This window comes from Hipposideros armiger, unplaced genomic scaffold (genome assembly GCF_001890085.2).
Source record: "Hipposideros armiger isolate ML-2016 unplaced genomic scaffold, ASM189008v1 scaffold_151, whole genome shotgun sequence".
NCBI classification, from domain to species: domain Eukaryota; kingdom Metazoa; phylum Chordata; class Mammalia; order Chiroptera; family Hipposideridae; genus Hipposideros; species Hipposideros armiger.
Genome location: NW_017731501.1, coordinates 3,435,332 through 3,458,044, shown reverse-complemented (window position 1 = coordinate 3,458,044; position 22,713 = coordinate 3,435,332). Strand labels below are relative to the sequence as shown.

The 22,713-nt window shown below is 32.9% G+C and overlaps 1 protein-coding gene across 1 annotated transcript in view; it reads left to right on the top strand.

The window, feature by feature from the left end:
• The window catches only part of SGCZ (sarcoglycan zeta), a 149,145-nt gene that overhangs the window by 3,271 nt on the left and 123,161 nt on the right, over positions 1-22,713 (top strand). The window contains exon 2 of the mRNA XM_019650993.1: positions 1,454-1,555. Coding sequence (XP_019506538.1) covers positions 1,454-1,555 — 102 coding nt within the window. The remainder of the gene's footprint in view (positions 1-1,453; positions 1,556-22,713) is intronic.

Here is a 22,713-nt window from a genome sequence, read left to right as displayed (position 1 = left end):
ACTACTGATTACAATCTCCCAGAATGTATAAAATACTTTCCAATCCACAGACCTAAGTCATTATCTGAGTTTCTTCGTTATTTACATATATCATTCCACACAGTATTTGCTCATCCATCATAATAGATACAAGTCTTAAGCAATTGTTATCCCCCAACCCACTTTCTATGAATATTATGGTTGATGGAAAAATATCTGACTTTTTTAATGATACCTGACAGAAAGTCCAAAGCTCAACTTATTTTTTACCACTGAGCCTACACATTCAGGATTCCAGTGTAAAAATCACTACATTTCTTTATTTAGTCATAATTCTGAGACCTTGGATTAATTGTAAATGCCCCATTTTCAGTATCTCCAGATAAAATTAGTGACCGGGTTTTATAGGTTGTTCTTCTACTGCACTCCTTACACTTATTACCAAATTGTGCATTATTACTGATACTCTGTCAGTCCCACAGCATATTTCTACCAGATTAAAGCTTAACTGTGATCATTTCAAGCCACTAAGCTATTCAAGAACTTTTCATGATTCCCTTCTTGGAGGCTGAAGTAAGTACATACTCTTTAGCTTTGCATTCAGGGTCTTCTTTTTTCTGGCCTCAAAACATACTCCTAATGGTTTTCTATCACAACATTTCATACATTATCCAGGCTGAATGGCATGATATCTCCTAAGTGCTACCAGAATGTTCATTTTGTCTGTCTCTCTAGGGACATCCCCTGTTGAAATTCCATATTATTCTTCAGGCCTTTATCGTAGCCAATCTCTTCTGTGAGATATGGTATACTCTTTTATCATATTTGAAATCTCCTTTCTTTAATCCCCATTAGCATCCAGTGTTTACTTTTTTAAATTTAATTTACTCTGTCTCATAAACATTATTTGTGTACTTGTTTCACTTTCCTCATAGAGTGTTGTTCTCTAAAGGAGAGGACACGTGCTTTGCTCATGGCTTGAGTACTGGAACACCATGCTTACTAACATTAGTCAATGATCAATTACTTATTGAAATGATTATACAAATGTAACTATTTAAATATTGTAGACATATGTGTATAACTGTAATATAAAAAACAATTTTTGACCTCTCTGCAAAAAAACGAAAGTTGTTTCCAAGGGTCAGGTAGCAAGTATCATTATACCTAATAAATAGTTAAACTGGCTGATGAAGAAAGTTCAGGATTTACTCATAGATAAATCCTAGTCTCTGATAGCTCTGGGAGAAGGGACCAGGTCCTTTATACTCTACTTGCCCTGTTCATTTTAAACAGAGCCCTCTATATGCATGCAAACAGCTGCAGTCATCGTGAAGCAGGTTCAGTCTCTCATTTTCCTTAAATCATCACTGATTTGAGCTTACTGTTTTCTCAATTTAGGCCTAAAAAAAATTATGGCCATTTATTCATTCTCTAATTAACCTAAAAGTGAACTATATTTCATTGCTTGTAGGATGGTATGGGAAATCTGAGAGTCACCAAGAAGGGAATTCGACTTGAAGGTATATCTGAGTTTCTACTTCCATTGTATGTGAAAGAAATTCATTCCCGAAAGGTATGTGATACTGGCTTTGGCTTACTGTAAAAGATAATTTAGAGGTGATGTTTTAGCTTGAAGTAGGAGGATAGAACCCCCTTATCTCTTCAGTATGTTTTTAAGTTTTCTTAAGCTAAAGACTTAATTGAAAAAAAATCAAAACAATGAAACAATTGAAAAACCAGTGAAGGTTAGTTTCAAACTAACAAATTAGAGAACCATTTTGAATTAAATTTCAGTATTGTTTCTGTAAGTCTATAAAGCTTGCCCCTTTATTTTCAATGGAAGTTAAAAATACACAGTTATAGTAATCCCAAAAGGGGCATTTGATGTATCTTGAATAAGAGTTTTAGGAAGCATTGAGTTGAATAAATGATTTTAGTTTAATATATTATAAGTCCTTTTAGTTTTAATGGACATGCATTTTCTAAGAGATGACAAAGATCTTAGTAGAGAAATTAAATTTATTTCTTGATGCACATTATTTGAAACAAGTAAGAATATTTATCCTTTCAAATGTGTGTGTGTGCCATGTGTGTTTTATGACTTGGTAGCATGTTATAATTCAAAAGATTGTAATTTAGACATTATTTATTTTGGCTTAAGTGTGTTACCTCTTAGAAGGTAATAAGTATTCTTGGGTACACCAAAATCTAACTAGAATATTTCAAATCTATTAGGCACTCCCCTGGGATATGTGTGTAGGTGTGGAAATAAATTTATTAAGACAGAAAAAATGGAAAGCTTGTTATATAAAATATGGAAAGATTATGAACCTTATTTCATAAATATGAATGTCAATTTTAGACTAGAATAATTTTTCAATATTCCTAATATAATAGCAAATGGGTTGCATAGTAAGGCATGATTATATAAAATGCTTCAATGCTATTCTCCCTTAAATATCAAAATGAAAACAGAACAGAGGATTCTTTTACATATAACTTTTAATTATGATAATTATATTAACTTTAAATTTTATTTTGTTATATGTGAATTGCAGAACTTCGCTAATATTCCGGGTGCCAAAAAAATTTATACAAAGCGGACACTTTGGTCCATGCTGCTCAAGCAGTAGTTCGCCATAATCAGAAGCGTCTGGACGCTGATGGGAACCACTTTGAGCACCTCTTGTCATTGCAGAAGTCAAACGTGACTTGTATTCATCTTTTGTTACTGATATATATATTGAGTATTACAATTTTAAAAGCTTTTTCCTTTCTTAAAATGTGTATATATTTTTTTGGCACCCTCTGTATATATTGACTGCTTCTCTGGGTACTAGAAATTGAATACTGAGATTACATTCTGGATTTTGGTCAGACAAATAACACATAGACACATGTATTAACACTTACATGTATAACCTTACATGACTAAACTATAAAAATAATTAACCTTAAAATTTGAAAAAATCGATGGGCATTTTTGTTTTATTTTTATGAAAAACTGAAAAATAACATGCTTACACGTTAGTGTCTTCCCTCTGATTGGACATCACCACCACTCACAGTTATTTCTTGTTGTGTTCGGCACTATGAAACAATTTAATATTTGAAGAAATGAAAAGAGACACAGAAATCAAGACACTGCTTAAACATAAGAAGAAGGTAAGAGCATCATAGGCAGGAAGTTCTTTGAAAATGCGTCCATTTTAGACCAATTTGTAGTGGCTGCCTGGAAATATAATTCAGAGGACTGTGAAGCCCTATGCCAACAGGCAGGTTATAAAGTGTACCTTCCCAGCGAGAACATTTTTGAGAGTGTAACAGGTGTTAACTAAGATTCTCCTGAGAAACTGGGATAAATGTTCACTCCATCTATGGACCTATTGAGAAAGAGTCCACTGACTTTATAACATTAAAGTGTGAGGTGGTGGCAGTTGGGCTCCCTAATCTTTATCCCTGGGAAAGTTTGCAACCTCAAGCTCACCAGTATTTCTAAAGCCCACTGATTGAAGTTTCTATTTTCTTTTCATATCGCCTACCTCTCGGGTCTCCTCTCATTATCGTTCGCCTCTAGGTAAACGCTCAAGACACAGTGCAGGCTGGAGGGAGGGTGTTCCTTCCGCAGTCAGACAGGGAGTGTGGCTTGAGAACAGAAAAGGAAGGAGACCCATTTGCTTGCTGGAATTTTCTCTATACATATACTATAAACATAAAATTTTAAAATACAGAGAAAAATATAGAGTGTATAAGCGGTTTCCGCATTAGGATTTCTTGTCCGTGAACTCATGCTGTTGTTTATTCCCTGCCAGAAAGCCTATTCACTGTTTCAATCAGCCACAGTTTTCCTGAGCCTTAGTTTTCTCACTACTAAAGTGAGTTTTGTAGAAAATCCTTAAAATACTTATTTCTTCGGTTAAGAAAAAAATACAAAGAAATTCAATAATACTAGTAGAAATTAGATTTAAATTTTAAAATATTCCATTGTACATGTCAATCTTTCCACCCATTTCCATGTGTTCAAATATTTGCATGATAAAATGTCAAAGTTCCTGTAGGCTTAAGACAAGGAAATCAATTAAATTCAAAAGGTACTTATTAAGATTCTATTAAGCTGATAAAAATAATACAGCATACAACAATTTTGATTTGTACAAATTTTTTCCCCAGTTTTGATTTGTGTGTTTGTGTTTGCATGGGTGTGTGTGTTTTCTTGTACTAATACTGAAAGGCTGTCTTCTTTATGTTTAATGAGTATTCTACTCTAAAATAAAGATTTTTTTAATTTTTTATTTAAAGGTACTTCTGGTTATGTAGGTATTTAGTTCTATACATGGAAAGGTAATAGAGAGGTGTCTATTTGTCAGAAAATGAAGTTGCCATCACATACACACTTCTAGTCTCCTAACCTGATAAACTGCAGGCTGTTTCTACAGGCTAACCCCCCCCCACCCCCACCACCAAACTTCTGTAGATATTTGAAGTTCTGTTATTATCTATTATAGTTACTCTCTTCTTCATGCTTTAAAAAAAATCAACAATTTCTACCTGGTCCATCATATCAGTAAGCAGAAAAACATATTACATTCTCTGTTTGAAATATCTTAGAATTCAGTGCATCTCTCAAAATTAACAATGTTGTTTTCAGGGAGTAAGCACTCAGTGAACATTTGTGAAATTAAATATATAGTTTTCTTCAGGGGCTACCTTAAGTAAATGATAACAATGATATTCTGAATCAATCTTCGATGCACATGGTCAAACATTAGGTTAAAATTTTTGAAATAGCAGGAAAGTAGGACATAAAATTACCCATTTTTTTGTTTGTTTTTAAATGTAATTAGAGTACATTTCCAAAGGTTCATGAGTCTAGAATACTAAGGTGGTTAAATTAGGTGCATTTCCCTGATTCTTACCAGAAATTTTGCATCACACAGGTCTCTAGAACTAAAGTATCATCTAACTTCAAATGATACTAAGCTAAACAGCTTCCTTGTTTATTTTCTTCTGTCCGACGATCCTTAGTTAAAGTGGTACCTTATCACTGTCCCCCCTACCCCCACCCCACCCCAGATCCCAGCATCCTGCATGACAGATGGATAATTGTGCCAGGGAACTACTACCGGATCATTTCAGTTACAATAACTCCACAGCAAAGCCAAGCCATTTGTGTTCTTTATGATTCCTGTGTTAGCAGGCTGTGTTCTCCCCTTCATGCCCTCATTTCACCTGGCATCAGAGCTGCAATGCTAAATCAGTTCTTGGTTACAACTAGTTTTTGTTTGTTTTGTTTTGTTTTGTTTTACCTTGTGGGTTCGGTGCTTCTTTATAGAATTCAGACACAATGCCATGGGGCCAGAATGCCTCAGCAAACCTCTTTCCTGGTTATGCAATACACTAATCTCATGACCCTGTCTCTTTGGGGCACCTTTCTCCCACACAACTCTCTATGCCGGTTTCTTTTTCCCATACAAACCAGTTCATACAAAGCAGTATCTGCAGGCTTCTATAATCATTTTATCATCATCATTATTATCATATTGCCTTTAAAAGTTTCATACATATGAAATGTATTATGTTACCGTAATGTCTTTATTCAAGTTAAAAATATAACTATAAATCATCCCAATCTTTACACTCAGAGAAAACAAAAAACAAAAAACTGCTAACGTGGTGAACATCATAGTTATATAATTATACATGTGCACAAACAAAAAGATAAATATGTAGATATATATATATATGCATGCTATTTATAATTAATATATTATACATAATTTAATGGAAGAAACATTCTCAGAACTAAATTAAAAAGAATTGCTGAACTTAAATATTTCTTCACCACAAAAAAATGTTTAAAGCATGTGTTTATGGTTAAGAATAAAAGCTTATGAATACCATTAAGGAGCTGGCTGCATTAGCACTATGTTTTAATTTCAGACAGTGTTCATTAACTCCCTGCAGTGCAATTTGAGGTGATTAGCTCCTCTCCAATTTGTCCTCACCCCTCTTCATTTTCAATTTTTTGAACAATTATATTATTTTAACTTTCTCCAAGTTCACAGTATTTGCATTCTGTTCTGCAACGTTAATTGCCTTGGCACTTTGGTCTTAATTCTATATAGAGAGGCTGCAGCACTGCCACCAGCCCTCCTTTTATTATGGCTGCTCTAGGATTGAGTTCATTATTCAAAACATTCCTTCCGTACTTGTATTTCACTGTTAATTAGTTTTGTTTGTTTGTTTGTTAACCCCTGAAACATTTCATTCTAAAGGTGTCTGACTGTTTTCTTTATTCTTTGTTGGGAATATTATTAATGGTTCATCATTTATTTTCCTGTTAACTCAGGGCTCTATTAAATTCTAGCACTGAATATCACCATAAAAAGTCCGAGGGTCGCCTGGTATTATTCTCTTGCCGATGACATGAATGTCCTGTCTGGATTTTGATACATTTTTGCCATTTCACTTCTTTTATGTCAGGGGAATTTTCTCTATTATATCACTCAGTACCTTTCAGTTTCATTTGTGGAGTCTTTACCTCAGAGAAAACAGTAATTCTTATGTTGGATCGTCTTTGTAGTCCATGGCTATTATAATTTCTCTAATTATTTTAAACCATATTTTTCCTCTGAATACAAGTAACTGTCGTTATCTAGTCTTTCTTTTGTGACATGAGTTTATTGTTCTCCACATGAATTTTGCCTTTACTCTCTCTAATTCATATATTTTATGTATAAGGATGTTGTTTTGATTCTCAGAATTTTCCTTAGGTCCACAGTCTCCTTTTAAATCTTGTATTTTACTGCCTTTGAGCTATGGTTTTATTTAATTTAAATTAATTCTAAAATTTAATGCATTTGCCTTATCTAGTTTGAATGATCACTGATGAGTCACAATTTGAGGTAAAAGAGTAAAGGTCTAGCTATTTTGTTTTACTAGAGAGATTGTTGATGGGAAGGGGGAGATAGACTGTGACTGTTTTCTCTCATTTGAGGTGCTACTAAATGGCTGTGCCAACCATACATGGACTATTTTAATTCCATGGGTCTAGTGGCCCGTTCTGCTTCTGTAGAGTTCTTCCAGTGGTATATATAGTCCTTCCTTCTTGGTAGATTTTTCCAGTACCACCTACTTTATCACTTTCTTCTCGTGTCTTCACATTAATTTACTTGGCATAGTCTTCTCAGAAATGTATTATTAACACTATTTTTCCCCCCTGGGGCTATGAGTGAAAGTAGCATAGGGATACATGCTATGTGCTGCTATAAGTAATCTTTCTTTTCTTGGTTCCACATTTTCAAGTTTATAGCACAAACTTTTATCACAAAATTGTTGGCTTTTCCATGAAAAAGTTGATTAAAAAATAATTGTGGTTTAATTTGATACGTAGTGAGGGAGAGAAGTTTTTGAAAATGTTTCTATTTCGATGTATATTATAGTATTAAGTAGGATCATTCCCTCCCTCCCCTCCTTCCTTCTTTCCTTCCTTCCTTCCTTCCTTCCTTCCTTCCTTCCTTCCTTCCTTCCTTCCTTCCTTCCTNCTTCCTTCCTTCCTTCCTTCCTTCCTTCCTTCCTTCCTTCCTTCCTTCCTTCCTTCCTTCCTTCCTTCCCTGCCTTCTTCATTCATTTCTTTCTCTCCTTCATGGCCAATAGCCCCCAATATGATAGTTTGAATAACCCATTTTTTCCATTACTAATTAAAAGTATGATGTTTCTCATATACTACATTCTTAAATGTACATAGATTTATTTCTGTTGTCTCTATTCTATTCTATTGACTTAGTTGGACAAAAACAAAATTTCAATTTTAAAGTAAGTTCTTTGTATTGGTCTTTTTCAAAATTTTTGCCAATTGTGGATTTTCTTTTCCAAGTGATCTTAATAATCAGCTGTCAAATTTAAGAAAAATTCCTGTTGGGAGTTAATTATGGTTACATTTAATTTATGAAGAATTGACATCTTTATAGTTTTGAGTTTTCCTATCTAGGCACATGGCTTACATGGCTTTTCTCTTTATATATAATATATATTATATATAGTGGTGTTGTTCAGGAACATGTGTTAACATTCTTAGACATATAAGCATCACAAATTTTTAATCAATCATTTTATAATTCTTACTGCTATACTGCTATGGGAATGGGTTTTCCATTTATTATTTTCTCATTGGTCTTTGTGCTTGTGTTGAAAAGCTGTTGTTTTGGTGTTGCAAATGTAATCTGGCCATTTTTTTTGAAATTTTATTATTTCTGTTGTATCTCAAATCATTTTTGTGGCTATTCAGACAGATAATGAATTTTAATAATAATAGCTAACATGCAGCATACCCTAGAGCTCTGACGTCCAATTCCTGGTTTCAAATACAGACTCTGTCACTTAGCAGTTTTAACTGGTTACCTCATTTAACTTCTCTTGCCTTATTTTCATCTTCTGCAAAATAAAGTTCATAGTAACCCTCAATATTTTTAAGGACTACAGTGTTATGGTTAGTATTAAATGAGGTTAAAGAGAAAAAAATCCTACCACAATGCTTAACCCAATATTATAGCTTATTGTTTTTAATGAAAGTCAAACATTATACTAAATGTTTTGCATATTTTTAGTTCATTTTATCCTCACTATGTGATGAGTATTATTATGATAGACAGTAGACTTTAAGGATTTGCTGACACATTTTAAATGGGATTTGAAAATAACAGAGAATCTAATATGATATCAAGGATTTTTGGTCTGAGTAGTTGCTTTTAACCAATGTGGAGGAGAGTGGGTAGTGCTGGAAGATTATGAGAACAGCTTTGGAGCTGTTAATTCTATTAGTAGAGCACCAATGTCAAGTTAGGCAGGTGTATATGTGAGTCTGGATTTCATGTTGGTATAAGCTAAAGACATAAATTAGAAACATATCTATCTAGCTACAGCTAGTTAGCTTTATCTAATTTAAATACATGAGATTAGACAAAATATCAGGTAAGTGAATGCAGACAGTAAAGATAAGATGTCTACTAAATGAATCCTTGGGCACTCCAATATTGAAGATTTTAGACAGAAATATAAATACCACAGACTAAAAAGAAAATGTGAGTGAAATAGGATGAAACCAAAAGAGTTTGGTTATCCTAGGAGCATAGAGAAGAAAGTGTTTTTAGGTTGATAGAGTGAAAAACTGCTGTTAATATGTGAACCAACATGAAGAATAGAAATCACCATCTTATTTTTAGCTTGATCATAGTTTAGTCAGAATTTTTTTTTCACATTGTTATATATCACATTTTTAGATACAATTTTTGTCTTGTCATTTCTCTTATTTAATATATTGAGGAAATTTCATCAAAAGATACCCAAATGTCAAAGTATTCTTTTATTATTTGGGCAAACTTTTCTTGTTGTTAAGGTAGCAATCTTTTAATAAACTGATTAATTAAGCTCATAAACAGTTTTTTATTTTGTATACTTGCATATATTCACTTGTACCGTCTTTCTACATATATTTTCTTTGCTTTGTTCTTTTGCCCTAACATTTTACCAGCCAAGCAGAATTCATTTAGAAGCTCTATTTTTTTTTTCTATGTGCTATGTCAATTTCAACAGCATAGGATTACTTGTTCTTTAAGGTATGGCTGAATTCCACCATGAAATTGTCTAGTTATTGTGACCCTTCTGAGACAAAATTTTTGACTAATTTTCTAATTTTTCTACAAAGACCAGTCTCTATTATTTGACCTCAACATGCCTCACATTAATTTATTTTTTTAATAATTTATACATTTTATCCAGACTTCTATCTTTTAATCCCTAATGTTGCTTTTTTGTATGTTGTTTTCTTTTTATTTAAATATCCCAAATAGTGGGCTATCATCTTACTACTTTTTTCCTTAGAACCAGTTTTGGTTCTAACTGATTAAATTTTTATCAATTTTTATTTTATGCTTTAACATTCCTTTCTCTACTTTTTAAAAATATACATTGTTGTTTTCCTGGTTTATTGAATTGAATGCTTGGTTATTTTGCATTCAGTATTTTCTGTTTGTAGCTATCCATTTAAGGCTATGAAATTTATATCAACTGTCTATGCCATACCTCATGTGTCTGTTAACATCTCCTGAAAGTTTTTCATTTATAAGTAGTACCTAATTTTCATTTTGATTTTCTTTTTACTCAAAAGTTACTCCAAAAACGAGTTTAATATTTACATTTTGTATTGATTTTGTTTTGACTGCCTTTGTACCCTCCTCAACCTTGTATCAGTACATGCACACTCTTCATTAACCTCATAGCACCCTTCAAAGTTGTCAATTATATTAATTGATCATTTGATCATAGTAAGTGAACTATCAAATAACCCTAAATTCCACAAGCCCAGGGACCATGCCTGGTTTAGTCATGAAAATATTACTTAGCGGCTAACCTGCAGCAAGCAATCAAAAACTCATATTGTTTTTCATGATTTCTATGTAATGTTATTTATGAAGCTTTAATTTTAAGGTATTTAATTTGATTGTCACAACAACCCTGTGAGGTGGCAGTGTAGGTGATTGTATTCTATTTTCGAAGATTAGTTACTTTGATTTTGTGTCCAAAATCTTAGGACTCAAAGGTGAACCAGAACTCATATCTCAAGTCACTGCTTCTTCCTTTATCTAACTTCTATTTGTAGAAGTCTGTTCCAAAATTGTCTCTCTATAAATTACAAACTATTCTAGTTAATTCATAGTATATATTTACATTCTTTCCGAAAGCATTAGAAATAATATGATTTTAAATTTTGCAGTTCTGATGAACTTAGATGTCTTCTGTTATATCTACAAATAATTCATGTAAACCTCTTTATAGAGGTTGTGTACATGCTGGTTAAGAGACATTAAAGTACTTTTTGTACAACAAGGTGGTTTTTAATATTTGTCAACTAAGACATCTTTGATTGGATCCATTAGAAGCTGAGGAAAATGTGTAAACACAAACATAAGTAAATATTTATATATAATTCTTCAGTGGTTCACACATGCTACTGAACAAACCCATGTCCACTGATGAAAATGTGAAATGATCCCTGTAACTACTGATTACAGTGTAACAATCCTGAACATTAAACTTTGTACTTTACAAAACATTTTTATACATATGACCTTACCTAATCCATACTGCTTGCTATACATGAGAATTGTCTTTATTTGCATATGGTAATTCAGCTGCCTCAAATCATTAGACCTAAAAGCCTTAATACTATGACTAGAATCTCAGCCTTCTTATTGCTTTTTTACAATTCATGAGACTCTCCAAATTAATGTTTTTTTTACATATTCTCCCGGAAATCGATATTTGTATTTATGTGTGTAGAGTGTTGGGATGGACCCAGAAAAGAAGGTATGAGGATAGTTTGAGCACAGCAGACCTTCAGTAGGAATGAGAGGAAATAATACCATAGTAGGAAATCCTCATTAATCTGTGAGATAGTTTGAAGTTGCTAAATATATAAGTATAGGTGAAATATGTTGTAGAGGTGCAATATACTTTGGATTTAAAAACAAACATAAAACTATAGGGAGGCACTAAAAAGAGTTCTACTTATTGTGTATTTTTTTTCTAGAGATTATGCTATTATCCTCTCGCTGGTATTTCTCAGACACTGCTGAAACCTTACACAGAAGTGAAGATGTCATCATCACCTCAAATTTAGTTGCCTTTGTAAACAAGCCTGTAAACAAATTATCTCACTTTCTCCTCCAAAACATACACACACACACACACACACACACACACACACACACACACACACACACTCATTCCTTTCCCAGAAAATACAAACGTGAGATAATGAGACAGCAAGTCTAGAATAAAAGGGAAGCACCACTTAGCTCAGATTTTTTTTTTTGACAGTCTTTGCAGAGAAACTAGAACAGGGACATATTGAACATGGAGTGAAATGAAGATTCTAGTATATATTACACATCTATTAATGCCTTACAATAATCTGATATAACTATATAATTCAGGGTTAAGAATTATCTGCCCTAAGGAGCACAAACAGTAGTATTGGAATACCTGTTCATTCATCTTGAATAGCTCCTGCTACCAATTATTAAGTATTTTCCATATGTTATATAAAGGGCCTGATATGCATGCTTATCTAATTCTCATAGCAACCCATATGATTAGGCATTATTACATTTGTTTTACACATGAGAAAAAGCATGTTGCTCAAAGAAGTTATATTATTTATTTGAATATCACAGTACACAAGTTATGTGACAAGAATCAAATCCAAGTCTTTCAGACTCTTATAGCCACACCCTGAACCCCTGTAAAACCTCCACACCAGTGAATGGAATAAGCAGTCTTGTTGAGAAGAGATGAAGGGGAATTATTTCTTCAGAGTTCAATTATTATTCACATTCTGTGAAACATTCTGTGCTTTCTATAAAAGATTTTTTTTTCTGAATTCCATGCTATGGAGTTTGTTTTTAAATAGGTACTCGAGTCTTCTAAGAATCTTTTTTGAATAAGAAAAAAAATGGACCCTCATTATATTTAATGCCACTCTCTAGTAAATGGAATTTTAATGATGCTTCAGTGTCATTTTTTATAATGGAGCTAATAGACATTGTCCTCCAAAAAGTGGATTTCTTCACTACCCCACACTTACATACCCACATAAAGTAGATACCCACACATCCACTATTGCTATATAGATTCAACTTAGTCAAAAGCTCTGGTAGCAGACTATAGACAAAATATTTGCAACACATATATTAGTTTCGTGTTTTTCAAACTCCTTTGAACATTAACCCCAGTAAGAAGTATTTTACATTGTAACATGTAATACACTGATTTTTTTTCAAATTTAATATATTATAGAAAGGTGATCCTATTTTAATTCATATATAGGTATAGATGGGTAGAGATAGAGATAGAGATAGAGGTAGAGATAGAGATAGAGATATAGGTAGCGGGGGTGCCTAAAAAATGACTCTTTGGTCAACGCTGCTCAAGCAGTAGTTCGCCGTAATCAGAAGTGTCTGGACACTGATGGTAACCACTCTGAGCACCTCTTGTAATTGCAGAAGTCAAACGTGACTTGTATTCATCTTTTGTTATCGGTATGTATTTATTACAATTTTAATACAGTTTTCCTTTCTTAAAATGTGTGTATATTTTTTGGCACCCTTTGTGTGTGTGTGTGTGTGTGTGTATGTGTGTATGTATACATATATACATATCTATATATGTATATATCTATAAATGTATAGATGTATATTTATATCTATGTATACATACATAGATATATATGTTTATATTTGTTGAAACCCACTAAATTGATTTAATGACCCTGTAATATGTTTGATTTGTAAAACATTGACCTACCCTTTAGCTACTCAAATAGCATGTTCAGTAGATACTGGCAACATATCTTTTCTCAGTTATCACAAAAATAATGGCTTTTGCAATGGGGGATAAGAAACACTTTATTTGAATTTTGAAGAACAAATTACAAAAGATGAATATTCCTTGAAAGCAGCAATCCTGTGTTTTGACCACTTCCTACAACTGTACCTGATAGGTTAAATGCCCAATGAAAATTTTTAAACTTTTCATTACAATATAAGGGCATACAGAAGAATATGCACATTTCAGTGAATGTTTACTGAAGGAATGGATAGTTTGTGTATTCAAAAATTATAAATTAAAACCTTACAAAGTGATGTTTCTGTGTTATATTAGTTAGACAAATGGAATAGGTGATGATATTACTCTTAATCTTTTGTATTTGTTTCACAACTTTTTACCAGTATTAGATCCTAGAATCACCTTATATCATATAAGAAAAAATAGTCATATTAATTTCACACTCATACAAAGACAAAGTAGTTCTCACCTGCATTCTCTAAAAAGAAGAGAACAGCTCTAACTATGAATTTTCAGAGCGTTATGGATTTATTAGGACCTTGCCTGTATAAATGGCTCATCACCTATATCCCGTGTCAGGCATAGGTAACAAAAGTAACACACTGGTGTACCATAGTGGTACTTGGACACAAAATGATCTGCCTTATGTTTCTTATGACTATTATGTGGCTTTATGAAATCGATTTTATTAGTGTATACATTAATTTCAAATTAATTCATTCATTCAAGTTTTTTGTCCTTAGAAGTTGAGCCTGGGACCTGAACATGGGAACAATCTTAGTGACAGTATTTTGACTTTCAATTGGGTCTTCCACACTAATAAGTATCTGTGGACCACGCTGGTATGCCTCCATATGAAGGAATTTCAGGTGGGCTTTGAAGACTGGGATTTGAATTTCAAATTAGATCATTTTTGTGAACAAGAAACAGTTTATGAAAAACATCATGTGTTTTGAGAATGGTGACTGGGACAGTTTGGTCTGATTTGACAAATCCTATAAGGCAACAGTATCAAACCCAGGCAAGCATACTTCTAAGGGTGGTCCAAGATTTTTCAGGGGTTACTGAGGCATGGATATCTGTTTCTAGACTCTCAAGTTTGAAATGCACTCTTTCCTAAGTTTGATCTGCCTGAGAATGACCCTGTAGCTGCTACTTGTCTTTTTCCAACCTCTCTACCTCTGTTACCCTTTCCTTATTTTGCAAAAGTGATGGGTAACTATCATCAGTGTTTTTTGTGTTTTACATTTAAAAATACTGCGCAGGACATAAGAAGTTTAGAGTGGGGGAGGGGGAGCTGGGTAGATAAAAAAGAAGTTTGAGGATACATTGCACCCGAAGTAAAGGAAAAAGATAGATAGATAGATAGATAGATAGATAGATAGATAGATACATACATACATACATACATACATACATACATACATAAACAGAATTTATCATCAAAGCATTGAAACTCTACAGCACCTATAATATCTTAAATTTCTTAGTCTACTGTATTTCAAATTAATAAAATTAATTTCTTTAGCAATCATAAACAGACATTTCATGAACTGAAAAAGCTATTCATTCTTTCCCATTATTGTGTGTTTTTAACTGCATTTTAATGTGCTAGAAAATCATTCTTTTTAATATTCCTAAGGCATAGAGTGTTAGAAATTTTATTAAAATGCACTATACTGAGCCTCAGATAATGAAATAATTTTTAAAATAGTAATATTCAGTATGTTATAACCTAAATCAATTAGTCTTAACTACTACAAATTACAACATTGCGTTTGCTATATTAGTGGTTTATAAATGATTTCTTTTTAACGTGAGATATTCCTTCAAATAAAATCATACAAAAAAACAAAAACAATGTAAAGCAAATGGGCTCAGAGATCTGCCCCATCCATGATAGGAATCTGTTGGGCTTTTGGTATTGTTTTATTATAGCAGAAAATCTTTGGTTTGAACAATATTTCTAGTGCCGCCCTACACATTTATCATTGTACATTCAGTAGAGCTATCAAAATTAAATCAATCCCAAATACTATAACTACTCTTTTATTAATATTGTATTATAATAAGTTTGCCATTACTATAAAGGCACATAATTTATTGTAATCGTGATTTTGACTTTTCACATACTTCCAGCACACTTCTCTATTTTGCCTTTGCATGCATAAAATAACTGAAAGACTTACAGTTGTCAAATTTAAAAATAAAATAGCAAGTTATTTTACCAGCAAAAATTTGTTTATTTGTAAATTGCACAGGAATTGCAATCGGAGACACCCAAGCAATGGCAAATCTGTAAAACAAAGGAGAGGAAAGTTCCTTTGTAAAGAAAATGGGGATGTTGAGAGTTCAGGGTGGTTTCTTATTGGCTGAGTTGTTGCTGGGCAAAGAGAAAAATCTTTTTTTTCTCTTGCTGGATTGGTAAAGTAAGCTTCTTCCTGTCAGAGAGGACAGGGTAGCCTCTTCCTGCTGGAGTCGGCAAATGGCAGTGGGAGGTAGTGCATGACAGCTCTGCTTTCACAGATTCTTGACTCCAATTTTAATGAGGTTTCTTTTATTCATTTCCACAGGCTATAATTTCTTCTTATTAACTTTATATCTATCTCCATAGCAATTGGAATCCCTTTTGAAGTAATAACCAGCCTCCTACAAATCAGAACTTACTTTAAATAAGCACTCCTGTGACAAAGTAATCTTCATCACACATTTACTAAGACATATCAAGATCCTAACGTTTCCAGGGATTCAGAGAAGAAAGAAAAAAAATTGCATATGACATAATTTTTGTTTTATTAATTTTATTGGTGCTAATTGTAACATTTTTATTGCCATGAATCCATATGTTGCTTTGGATCAGTTGCTTTTTAAAACTTAAGAAATTTATATTCTACAGCTTTACTGAACTTGTTGATTAGTTCCAATAGTTCGCTAGTGAGTCTTTAGGATTTTGTTACACACAGTTTCAAACCTTGTTCTAAATCCTATGGATGATCCAATTATATCCATAAGATTTCTCTGGATTTTCAGGGAACTTAGGTCCTCTGGTCACAAGTTTCTGTCAGTGTTGATTTTTTTTCCTTTATGAAAGGGAAAATAGGAAAGTTATTTCTTCTGTCATGACATCTAGCCACATATGGATCTCTATCGTTTCCTGGATTACTCCATTTTAACCTTCTAAAATGCACCCATATATTCACCCATGATTTTTTTATTTTGTAAAGACCGTACTAAAGTTTTAAGGAGAATGGAGTGTTACCATGTTACTAAGTCATTTCTACTCTTCTGCTGATTTCCTTTTTATCATTTCCTCCCTTTCAAGAACAACCAAAAAAATCATTTCATCATTGATATATGTCTATGTTATACGTTAAAAGTACAGAATTTATGTTTGTGAATTTTTCTTTGAAAAGAAAATATAATGGAAGAACGCTTACCAATTTGTTAACAGAATTAACATCAATAATGGTATTAAACATGTGGACAGAAGACAATTTTAATTTAGAAATTTTAGTGTTTTTATTACAACAAGCAGGACAAAATTTTTCACTTAGCTCAGGTCCCTAGTTTTAACACTGTCCTACAGGGCAAAAGACAATCTTGTAATTTCCTCTTTTTTTCTCCTTAGTCACAGACTCGAAGAGGAAGGAGTCATTTTGCTAAAAAAAAAAGGTTAGATTGACCTACCTATGTAATTCTGAAAACAGAGAAAAAGAGTGGAGAGAGGGACTAAATGTAAGAAACATTGAAGGTATTTGTCAGCGTCTATGAAAGTGGGAAGTGAATAGGGTAGAAAAAAGAATTATATATTCAGGTTCTTTTCATTGATTTTAAGATCTGCAAATAAAAATTTTGAACTGTTAAAATTTACATTTTTGCTGAATTGTTTCTTTGACCCTGACACCACTCTGAAGCTTAATTACATGGTTCTAGCCTTTAACCAGGTTACAAAAGTATCAATTTAGAAACCTGAATGACTGGGAAGTAAGAAGGAGCCGGTAAGACAAATAGCTACTTAAATGCCGTCTCCTTTGTGTGACCTATATCCACTGCTTCATGCCTATGTATGCCCCAGTTATGTTTAGTTAAGTAAAAGTTATTTTAGCCATATTCTTTTTTTCTGATAAAATAGTATAGTTAATTTGATTTTATCTGTTTATCTGTTTTTTTCATATCTCGAAATGTAAATTAGTGAAAATATTTCCCTTCAGTAAATTTTAGGTGTAATTAGTAATTGTTTGCCATTTCATTTCCGGCTAGGAACTATTTATGAAGTGAATTATTACATTGAACTATTTTAAAGCAGCATCTTCTTCCTGTCTTTTATCCTCTGATACTTGTGAATGATAATAAAGCAACCTTTTAATACCTGTTCATTTTTTTCCTTTTTTGTTCCTCCTCTATTCTTTTTGAAAGTTTTATTTAGATCTGATACTTAGAATTATCATAATTTAAAAATTTTATTCTGAAATAGGAAAAGAGAAATTTAACATAAATTATGCAAATATCTGCACTTATTAAAAAATCATTGCCTATATAACACCATGTCATTCTTGCCCTCTTCATCTCTCTATGATTTGAAATTAGCATCTCGTGTTGTGTTTCATTCAATTTACTGCACTTGTGCTATGTTGACATCTCATTTTGTTCATCAAAAACAGAATCAGAAAGATAGACTCAAAATATTCCTGGTCAAGCCATATAACAGAGTTTATCAACAAAGGACCTTGGGAGATCATCCAATATAGAAAAAGATTTTTGCAGAAATATTAATTCTGATATTTTCATAGTGTTTTACATTTTATTTGGAAAAATAACTAGCCAGTCAAGCACCTAACCTTGTATGTCATTTCAAAATTAATGGCATGAATGGACAGCTACATAGTGTCTATGGGGAAGTATATAAACTATTATTTTGATTACAAATATTGTTATACTATAATGTTATGACATTTAACTTATTGTTTTGCTTTAGTCATATTGTTTTTTGTCGATATTTTTTGTTGTTATGAGATTATGAAAATTAGTTTGTCTGAAAGCAATATATGAAGACTGATTTAACTAACTTTTTCTGGGGAAAAATTAAAAAGAGCACTTTTGCCCAAAACTTAAAACCTTAAGCATTAATTACCCCTCTCTATTTTGCGCATTAGCCAGGCAGTGTATACTAACTGGCCTGGGACTGGATAATCTAGAATGTCCACACAGGAATGTCTCCGTTGGGTATAATGGCTGAGATAACACTCCAAGTGATCTCATAAACTAGGTGGCTTGTCCCAGCTTGATCACATGGTGACAAAATGGTCCCTAACAGCGAGAGGACAAGCCCCAAAGTACAAAAGCTGCTCAAGTCTCTACTTGTGTCAAATGTGTTAATGTCCAATTAGCCAATACAAATCACAAGGCTGATCCCAGATTTAAGGGATGGAAAAATTTATTCTACCTCCTGATAGGAGAATAAAGTCATTTTGCAGATGGGCTTACAGTGATGGGAAGAATCTATGGCCACTTGGCAGACTACCACAAAGGCAATCATTATTTCTTAATAGTTTTATAGCAATTTTCTTAATTATAATTTACCAGTTGCACTTTCTATGGAAGATTGAATTGTGTACTTAGAGTCCTTTCTTTATTATTTATTTATTTATTTATTTTTTTAAAAGATTTTTTATTGGGGAATTGGGGGAATGGGAACAGTGCTGGGGAATTGGGGGAAGGGGAACAGACAAGTTGCTGTCGTTTTTGTTCTTCAGTCTAGTTGTGGAGGACACTGCTTCACTGGCCCAAGTTGGCACCATCATTGCACTCTTCCCGGGTGAGGCAGATCAGTCGCTGGCTTCTGGACAGCCACTCACTGCGACTGCTGGCCACTCATGCTGGCTGCTGGCTACATACGGTAGCCCATGGCAACCCACTGCCACAGGGGCTGCAGCCTACACCGTGACCGCCGGCAACTCACAGCAGCCCAGCTCCTGGTTGAGCTGTTGTTCAGCATCTTAGCTGTAGAAGGCAGTGTCACTGGCCCTCATATGTGGGATCCGAACTGGGGCCCTCTGGCATCTTAAGCCAGTTCTTAACCATCGCACCACTCGGCCGGCCCCTTAGTCCTTTCTTTAAAAAGAAAATACATTTGTTAATTAAACTTAAGATGCATATTACTTTTCAATTAAAATCAGATAAAATTTCTAGATTTTTGCTATTTTATGTTTATAGCAGAGCTTTATTTTAAAACAACTCAAACACAATGGCTTTTGAAGATATAAAACCTGCTTTTGAGTTGTTTAAAAGTTTTGTTATTGGGACATTGAACCTTACGTACAATTTTTAAATAAGCAATATAAGTATTAGAAATGTTGGACGCTGGGATCATATCAACAAATGTAATTTATGTGGCATTACCATGACTTACAGGGCGTCTATCGTACTAAACATTCTCATCTCTTTGAATTATATGATTATGTTGTTCTTATGATAGCAATATTGATAGATTAGTTGTCAACATTGATTGCTATATGAAGTTGGGCTTTATATTATATTAAAATAAGCATCACTGAAAATAAGATATATGTTCAATCTATTTATTATATCTAGAATCTTTACACAATAAAGCATCCTAAACTAGGATAGATTGCTGGAATGCCTTGTAAGTGATGTTTGTCTTAATACTTCCATGAATGAATTATAGATTTTGATGTAATCTGGTCTATCTTCTCTAAGTTGTTATTAATTGATAATTTCAGTAAGGCTACAAATCTATAAAACTTGATTCTCTTTAATTTTCTATATCAAGCAATGTGTTAGTGCTACAATATAACCGAATTATATCTATAATTAATGAGAAAATAAGTGTGCTACTTCTTGAATTATAATTCTATGGCTACAATTTTCATTTTGCACAGTTAAAACAACCTTAAACTTTAAAATTGTAGCCATAGAGAACATTTATTAGTTTGGCCACTTTTTCAGAAAGTGAAATAAATCACGAGATAAATGATGAATTACCATAGCAGTTAGATGTAACACCATACGTGATATATACAGTTTTTTTGGTATAAAATGCCCTCATGACTACCATTTGAAAATGAAACTGTGGCATTATTCATAGGTGACTTTATGATTTTATTATTCATTTTTTCAGAAACGTTAAACCATGTTAAAACTATAGAAAGATATATGAATCATCATTTTCATTATAGTGTTGCAGAGAAATACTAAGAATAAATTGGGAAAAGGATAAATGATAATTGATGTGGAAATACATTTTTGCTGTCTTAGAAATGTCTTTATTTATTTTAGAAAAAGAAAACCTGACTATTGGCCAAATATGGGAACAATTTCTAACCTATGTATATATAATGCAACTCTATTAATATTATATTTTAGTGATAAAAAATAAGTGGCTGACATTATGTAATTACTAAAAATGATTGATTCAATAATGAAATGAACATGAAGCAGTACTGTTATTTTTAAAATAAGGAGATTATATTGATTAATATTTTGCTGCTTAATGTATTTGGTTGCCCATTATTTCTATTGACTATCAAGAAGACTGATGTTTCAGGATGTCATTGATGATGCGTTTTGCTTCACTGGAAGTTTTTTAAAGTAATTCAGTTGTAACAAAATATATATATTTAGAGCACATAATTTGGCTCTTCTGTGAATCCACTGATACATTGTTCATTGAAGCAATGTTTAGTTTTCTAAATAGCACTTGGAGTTTATCAGAAGACTTCAAGCCTATGAATACCCTGCACCTGTGTGTATGTGCGTGTGTCTGTGTGTGTGTGTGTGTGTGTGTGTGTGTGTGTGATATTGGTTTTTAAATGAATCCATGGTCTTCATAATATTTAAAATTTCTAATATTTATATTTCATTTTTGAGGGATAAGTGAAAATTATATTTAATTTTAAAGTGACTCTGTCCTGCTATTCCTGCTCATATATGGTTTAGATAGAATTAATTCATTTCTCTTGTTTAATGTTTCTTATTGTGGCTTTGTTTTTCAGCTAGTTTGAATGTACATTAAGGTATGCTATTTCCTGTAGAAGCTGATTCCATAATATGTTTGTAGATTTAAATATCTGTTTTACTGTACATTTAAGTTTTTTTTTTCTTTTATTTTCTAAATTATCTCAGACAAAAGTGGACATTAAATACCTCACAAGGTTAATGGTCTTTGATGTGGGTCTCGGTAAGATAGAGGGTAGATAGATGATAGATAGATAGATAGATAGATAGATAGATAGATAGATAGATAGAAGGTGCCAGCTAGACAGTAGGAGAGCTTGAGCAAGTAGTCAGAGTAAGAAGATTAAACATGACTGAAACTTGAAAGAAAGTTTGGGGTCATATTGGTTGTCCTAATGAACTTGAACTAAGAATTTAGATTTTACTCATTGAAAATTAAAGAGCCATTAGATACTTTTCAAGCTTTAAGTGACTTAGAATTTTATTTAAGAATAGGGTTCTGTTAGTAATATACAGTTGAACAACAAATTAAAGTTATAACTTAGAAACAATGTGTGAAGTACAACATGATAAAACATTTTTTTAATTTTAAAATCAGTTTCAAAAGTTTTCTCAAAGCTTTCAAGTTATTCATCTCAATGTATTTTTGCTTTTATAACATTTAGTCAATGGGTTTTGGAGCAGAAATATTACATTGAATAGACAGAGGTTTTTAATAAAATAAATTGATGTCAAGTACAATTATTGTCATTTTAGAGGAACTAAGGTTGAAACATTGAGAAATAATATCTCTCATTCTAGATTTCATATTAAACTAAATTTTATTATTTGATAACAAGCTTCTTTGATATGTGATATAGTGTGCTCTATAAAGTATGAAAATAAAAATAAACAAATCTGAGTATAAACAGGTAAGATTTTGTAGTTAATTCCTTAAGAAGTTATTAGACTTTTCAAAAGTCCAGTAGTGCTGCTCAGCTCAAGGTGCTGTGTTCAATTAGTTGGGGGTGGGCGAAGCCACCATCCCATGTGGGAGTCAAACCAGCAGCCTTGTTGTTAAGAGCACGTGCTCTATCCCCTGAGCCAACTGGGTAGCAGTTCAGCTCAAGGTGCCAAGTTCAGTCTTATTTGTGGGTGCACATAGCTCACCATCTCGATCAGGCAACCTTATTGTTAGGAGCATGTGCTCTCACCAGCTGAGCCATCCTGCCACCTGTTGGCAGCTCAGTGGCAGCTCAGCTCGGGCGCAGCTCACTGGTCCTTGTGGGAATTGAACCGGCAGCTCTGTTGCTCAGAGCTCACACTCTTGAGCAAACTCTTAAACCAACTGAGCAACTCCGTTGGCCCCCGGAC